At 34.6% G+C, this 7,651-nt stretch overlaps 1 protein-coding gene across 1 annotated transcript; it reads right to left on the bottom strand.

Moving 5' to 3' along the window:
- Window positions 1,937–2,779, bottom strand: LOC109230631 (VQ motif-containing protein 1-like). Its single transcript, XM_019396089.1, has one exon. It carries the CDS (start codon window positions 2,511–2,513, stop codon window positions 2,151–2,153), a length of 363 nt encoding a protein of 120 aa, XP_019251634.1. The 5' UTR covers window positions 2,514–2,779; the 3' UTR covers window positions 1,937–2,150.

The raw sequence follows: 7,651 nt of genomic DNA on the forward strand, positions 1-7,651 counted from the left end.
TATGCCGCCGTGGTAGATTTGAGGCATTGTGTATGTTGCCGTGAACTCATTGGGGTGTTTGGTTAGTTTCCTGCACTGCCATTTATAATAAATCCTCGGTGTAAATTATGCTGAGATATATCGTGTTGTTATTGAATAATTGTTTGGACCTTATAGAGTAATTATATTGTAAAAGCATTTATGTGCATATTACTTATGTGCTCGTTGTGTGTTTGTATTTTCAAACACTTGTTCTAGAGGTATTCAAAGTGGCGGGTCGAGGATCTTATTGGGTTATATTTACGTATAACTTACTCCTTACCTGCATGTCTATGTAGATACAATTGGTGAAGACGGAGCTAGTAGTTGACGAGTTCGCTATAGTTGATTAAGTTACAGAGGTGAGCCACCGCATTGTTCGTGGAGGCTGCCAAAAGAGTGTTTATCATTTATTCATACGATGTCTTCAGTAATTCTCTTAGATGCTCCAAGTTCTAGTGTGGGATTTGGGCTAGGATTTTGATTTAATATTTTGAGATATTAATTATTGGCAATTAATTATCAGATTAATTAAATACTCATTTAATTAATTAAATGCTGCAAATTACTGGCTAAGGTATAAAAGTATGGTTCACCTGGCGGGTGGTGTGTGCTGGGTGCCAATTACGTCTAGGGGGTAGTTTGGAAGTAACAGGTATTGACTAATACTTCTTATTTATCCGTACATGTGAGACTTCACAGAGAATCTTCTAGTGAGCGTTTGGACATAATAATTGTAAAATTCCAAAAAATGGTGAAAAAAAATTTCAAGTGAAAATAATTTTTGAAATTTAGAGTTGTGTTTGGACATGAATATAATTTTGGGTTATTTTTGAAGTTTTTTGAGTGATTTGAGTGAAAATTTTGAAAAACAGCTTGTTGGAGTTTCCAAAATGCATCTTCAAGTCAAAATTGAAAATTTTATGAACAAATGCTATTTTTGATAATAAAGAGAAAACTTTCTTATGTCCAAACGTACTCCTAGTATTGACTCCTTATTGATCTCTATACCAACTATCCTGTATCAATTGATCTCGAATTCATTTTTTTTAGACGACTTATCGATCCATCGGTTGTTTTCCTAACGTAATTTGGCATCGTCCACCATGTGTCATCAGTTGATTTGCCCAAGTGGTGAGTCCACTTTTTACCATTATAAAATTTTTGGCTCTAAATCATGTGGAAAAATATGAATATTCAATCCAAAATCTAGACAACGAGTAGAGTGATTTCGTTACAACTTCCAAGATACGACAAATCCCTATCAATATCTTTGCACAATTAATTGGGTTATAAATGTATGACAAAGTTGGCACCAAATGGCCAATCGAATGTCAATAGGGGTGTGCATTCGAATCGGTTTATCGATAAATCGAATCGATTATTTGTTATCGATTTATCGATAAATCCCATTTTTGCATTTTAAATAGTTTCATTGAATGAACTGAAAATTTTCTTAAGTTGCACTTAAAATGGGTCAAGGCATAGGTAAATCACGACAGGTGTAGAGTATGGAGAAAAATGAGCTCCATTCGGGCAACTGGGTCAAGTATTTTATGGGTCAAGGCATGAGTTAATACTATATTTAACTTGCTTAATCAATACTCCCTCCGTTTTAATAACAGAGTTTAAGAAAAGAGAGAAGACTTTTGAACTTGTGGTGTAAAATGAGGCACATATATTTTGTGAGGGTATAAATCATTCCATAAAGGTAAATTGATCCAAATAAGGAAATGAGTCATTCTTTTGGCACGGACTAAAAAGGAAATAGTTTCACATAAATTAAAACGGAGGGAGTATAAAACACTAATTAAGATTGCCACGTCACTTTTCAGGCGGGAATTTTGTTAAATCCGGCCAAAATGATTTTTGTGATAACTGGTGCAAAGTTAAATGACTTTTGTGTGACAAAAGAAAGAATAGTAACTTTTGTGTAATGAAATTAAAAATTAGATAACCATACATAAAATTTACTCTCACTTGACCAGAGCATAAAAAATTGGGGGCTCAGCAGAACTAGAGAGGGATAATAAAGAATGAATGAATTAAATAATGGTAGTAGAAACGTTTTAGTACAACAAATTAGAATAAAGAAGCAATATAATAGCATGTATGAATAAGTCATGCGTGGGCTAATAATTAGAACGAAATTCATCTGCATAAAGGCGAAGAAGGTCGTCCAGAGGAGGCAACTCTTTAAACAACTTGTCAAAATCATTGAATGACATCCCCCGCCCTAAATTTGGACTTGGTTTACACGCAATATTGGACTCAGTCTCTGCCATTAACGTTCCACCATTTTGATAATTCCAACCGCCGTAGGAAGCTGCTGCGGCTGGCGGTGGAGCGGCTGTTGCCTCCAGCTCTACATTGGAATTCTTGCCGGTTAGTCTCTGAACTACTGATTTGAAGCTGCTGGCATCCGTCTCTATATATTGTGTGTTGATTACAACTATCTTCACTGGAACTCTCATATTCTTTGCTGCTTTTGACATTTCTAAGCCTTCTTCTTCTTCTTCTTATTGCTAGCAACTAAGCAATAGCTTCTGTCTTTTTGACGGGAAAATGGCTTTAAGGAAGGAGGGGCTGTTTATTTGATTACTGAAGATAATATGTGGGTACGTATTTATAGAGGGTGTAGGATTTGAAAGTTTTGTACGGCAAATAATCTTTTTAGTTTTTGTTAACGTTGAAATAGTTACACTTTGACAGTTAAGAAATGGCGTCGTTAAGAAAGAGTTGATCGTTACGTTGTGTGCTGTCTAGAAGGACTAGAGGTGTTAAGTCAATTTTCAAAGCAGATGATATTTTAAAATTAAATAAAATTGTCAAAGCACGCATTTGAGAAAAATGTACTCTTCTTGCACCATCATCGAAATTGCATCAATTGAGAAAAATGTACACATTTGTCATATATAATGACCGGATCATATTTCCTAATTATCCTTGAACGTAATTAAGAGATGAGAAATCCTAATAATTGTAATCTATGATTGAAAAATGTATATTGAATTTCGTGAGTGTAGAAGAAAGTCTCAATAACTTCCTAAGTGTGATAAAAACATGGTATGTGTTGCAGATATTTACAAAAGGAGCCCCAGAAAGAAAGTATTAGCATGCACGTACAACGGAGTAATTTTGTTTAGGTTACACTGAAGAGTTTATGTCAAATGATAGAAGGCATTAGTCATTAGCATATCATTCAAATAAAAACGTTCAAATTTAAAGTTAAGAGTTGTAATTTAGTGATTACATATCTATGTTACGATACATAGGTTTAAATTCAACAACTTTATTTCACATCAGAATTAAGATCTTCTTCTTCCTTCATCTTCTCCTATTCACACCAAATTCCTCCCTAGATTTTTTGAAGGAAAAAAGGAAGAAGAAGAAAAAGGGAAAGTTCACAGCCGTATTAAATTTTGAAGGATCAAACCAACTGGTCTGACAGCTAAACTTGGCCTCAAACAACTTAGTATTAAGACAAGGAAACATGTGGGCTTAAACACATCCACATCACTCGCCCCAAAATTTAAGTCTTCCTTTACCAGTTACCATAATATTGGTCAAACTGGCCTAGAAGTTAGAATAGATATAAACATAAACAGCGAGGATAGTGGGGTTCTTATAGTACCAAGTTGTGCTAACTTGTTTTTTGTCTTTAAGGTAATATATTGTCTATTCATAAGTCTTTGACAGAAGGAAAGGAGGGTCAACACTTGTCAACTATCCTCAATGTTTTCTTGGACTAGAAACTCGACCTATGTCATAATTTCCCAAACACAACGGGTACCATTGGCATTGGCTTCTACAAGAGAAATGGTCAAAGTTTTGGATTGTCATTTCTTTGTTAAGATCTACAAAGAGATGTTCCTCATCTACTCCGTCAATTAACAACATAAATTATAGGGCCTACAAATTAAACCCTACAGTACTTCCACTTTCTCTGTAATTTCTGATCGTAGAGAGAGAGAATACAACAGCCAAATGCCTAGAAATTGTCACCAATCATTTCTTGTACGGCAAATTTTGAGTTTTCCCCAAGACTCCTGGGATCGTGCCAGCGCTGACTTGTGCAATTTTCTACTTTTGCGGCGAGAACAGATTATTTAAAATACCGTTCAAATAGTATTGGTTTATTACCACATTTGCTCCCTCACTTATTGATTATTAGTCCTTGTGATATTAATAGCACTTTTCTCTAAGTGTATTTAAACTTCAATTAATTGAAATGTGCATTTTTTATCCCTTTAATTTCTTGTAAATATATACAAGTTTAACATAATTATTACCTGTTTCAATATTTCATTGTCTATGTGTTTTGCTAATTTGGTATTGTTAAGCCATATTTAGGGTAATATAACTTTATAAATAGTCCAAATATAACATATTTTTAATGTAAAGGGACAAACGCACATAGTTTAATTAATTAAATTTTAAATGTGTTGAGTCAAATTTTACAAGGACCAAAATTAGAATTTAACAATAAGTGAGGGACCAAAAGTGCTATATATACATTCCTTCTGTTTTATTTTATGTTACTCTATTCCCTCTTTAGCTTGTAAAAAAATGGCATCTTTTTATATTTAAAAATAATTTATTTTTTATTTTTTATCTTTGATGGTATAATTTTATGGCAACATAAATGTTATGCAACATTTAAGATTATCGATTTTAACTATTATTGTTTCTTTTTTAAACTTCATACAAATCAAATAAATACACATAAAATGAAACGGAAAGAGTAGTTAATGGGAGTGTGAGCACGTGATTTTTGCCCTAAGCAATAATTCCCAAAATTTCAAACAAAATAATTTGTCTAGTATGTTATAATTTTTTGTGAATTTTGTGGCATTTTTTGGTAATTGTTGCATTTTTATTTGTGCATTTTAATTCATATGAAAATACAAAAATATGCACTTTTGCATTTAGGATTTAATTTCATATTTTAGTATTAATTTGTTTTAGAACAAAATGTTAAGAAAATAACAAAAAGGGTCCATTTTGCATTTTTCGGTATTAGTTTGCATTTCTCTTTAGGAATTAATTAGGAAATATAATTATTAGAGTCAATTGTTTTTAGTTTTATTTTAGTAATTTTATTAAAATACAGNTCAACTAAAAATGCCCAAATTGGGCCAAAAGTGGTTCAGCCGACCCCCAAAACCCCTCAAAACCGGACCAGACCACTGGCCCAAACGCCCTGCCCGGTCCAATTGCCCCCATACTCAAAACGACGTCGTTTTGACGTCGTTTAATCACGACCGTTCATCCCATCTAATCCAATGGCCACAATTGATCCTTCAATCTAAATAAAATTGTCCGAAAATCATACAAAAAAACCAAAACACAACCCATCTTCCTCGTACTCCCTGTAACGCCGGCGTTGCCCCGCCGTCCTCCTCCCATCTCCGCCGTCCTCCGCCCTAGCGCCGCCGGCCGGAAATCGTCGCCGCCGGCGGCGATGCTCCGATGGCCACCAAAATTACACCCTAGAACCACCGTTCTCTCCTCTTTCCAACCCCCATCTTAGTTTGTCTCGAATCCCATTCAATCGCCTCGAATATTAGATCTAAACTCTTCCGGCCAAGTCACAAACTCACCCAAACCGGCCCAAATTCATACTATATGCTCCTCAGCCCTCCCTCATCATCAATTCATACCTAGAAACCCTCGAATCTGCTGGAACATTACAAATTCTAAATCCCAATTCCGGCAGAACCCTAACTCAGAAATCTTGGGGATTTTGGACCGTAATTTCCCTAATCACGTGTTTTCTTTTGAAAACACACGATTAGGGATGCTACGTGTCAAGAATCCTGGAGGATTCAAACAACAATGGTTGACCGGTAAGTTTTCCTTAGGCGTTCTTAGTGTTCTTTTTAATTAATTAATTATTTTAATCAATTTAAGTATAGTTTTATTTGATTGCCATTCTTCTGTGCTATTTGGGTTCGTCCCGGGTCACAATAGTCAATCACTCGAGTTAATCCATCTTAGTTTAGTTCAGTTTAAGTTTAGGTTTTAGTTTAATTATTGTTTTTGTGATTATTAGCTTTTAATTCAGTAGATATCACTTCAATTTTCTGATTTAGTATAAGGGATGATTAAATTCTGTTTCTAATATTGCTAGCTTAATTGTCATTCATGGTTAAATCTGTTAGTTTAGTATAATTGTGTTCATTTCCGTTAATATTTTTAGTTTAGTATAATCATTTCAGATAGTCTAGTTGTTTGGATATAGTTGATTAACTCTTAATTTGGTAGTTAATTAACCATGGTCAGTTAGAAGGGTTAGAATAGTTAGCATGGTTAACAATTTCAGGGATAAAAAGGGGGCTGAGGCTTAGTTAAGCTAGGCAGTAATTTCAGGTTGAATTCAAGGGTAGTTTAGATATTTAGGATTGGTTAGCACATGGTAGTTGGAACTAGAATCTTCTAGGACCTTCCAATATAGGGCTTTAGTGTAAGGTTCAGTAATTTTAGTGTGTTAACTTGAGAAACAAGTCAGTAAAGAGAGGACTAAGCTGAAAATAAAATAGGGACTAAGAGGAAAATAGAAAATTGGGGGCTGCCCTCATCTTTGCCTATGAAAGGCAGCCTCTAGTGCCTTGAAGAGAGGTTTTTTTTTAACCTCACAATTTCCCCAAAAAAACTAGGCTATAGTTTCCAGAATCCAAATTTGAATTACTAGATTCAAATTCTAGATCTGAAATTTTGAAGTCTCTTTTCCATCCCAAAAAAAAAAAAAAAAATAATATACAGAAGCTACAGAAAATTCAAAAAAAAAACGTACAGTTCCATTCATTTCTTAGGTTGATTTCAAGTTTAGTGGTTGATTTGCATTTCTTAGCTCAAATTCTGATAGCTGAGGTTCAGAATCATTCCTGGTTTGATTTCGATTGAGTTTTGAGTTCAAACAAGTCAGTTTTGGGTCAGTTTAGTGGGTTTTTGATTGCTGAAATGTTCCTGGGTGTTTGAGAAGTTATTTTGATTCGAAATTGCTCTTGATGTTGCTGCGTTGATTGATCCATTGCTGGATTTCTGAAATTGTTCCTGAATTGCTGTTGAGTCTCGCTATTGCTGCTGACTTCTCTCATTTCCTATTCCTTACTAATTCCAGGTACACCTCGAGACTGGTTTGATGTAGCATCTCCTGTTGAAAACATGAAATGAAATTGAAGCCCAAAATTCAGATATTGCCTTGTAATTTTAACAATTCTGTATGTTTTAGATAAACTTTTGTGATTTAGTTAGTGGCATATTGTTACTCCTGTATGCATAGTGGAACTAAAACTGGACTGTGTAAGTAGTAATTTGGACCATTTCGGACTGTTTTGACTCATGGTTACCTAGCTGTAGACTTGTAGTAACTTCTGTATGCTGTCCTGATTGTAAATTGCTGAACACAATTATATTAACTTGTAGTAACTTCAATAAGCAGTTAGTCTAATTGAATTGTGGATCTCTTTGGTTTAACAAATCAGTCTATTTGCAAGTCGTTTGGGCCTCAATATTTTAGTGAACGGCCCAAGTCCAATCAGATTTATGTACTCGTGGGGACCTGGGCCTAAGCCTATGAGTGCCTGTGTGTTTCACCAATAATCAGGCTCGTTGACAGCCAAAATCACAA

Source organism: Nicotiana attenuata, chromosome 7, assembly GCF_001879085.1.
Source record: "Nicotiana attenuata strain UT chromosome 7, NIATTr2, whole genome shotgun sequence".
Classification (NCBI taxonomy): Eukaryota; Viridiplantae; Streptophyta; class Magnoliopsida; order Solanales; family Solanaceae; genus Nicotiana; species Nicotiana attenuata.

Excerpts from the sequence above, each read along its gene's own strand:
- LOC109230631 (XM_019396089.1), bottom strand. The coding sequence starts at position 2,513 with ATGTCAAAAGCAGCAAAGAATATGAGAGTTCCAGTGAAGATAGTTGTA.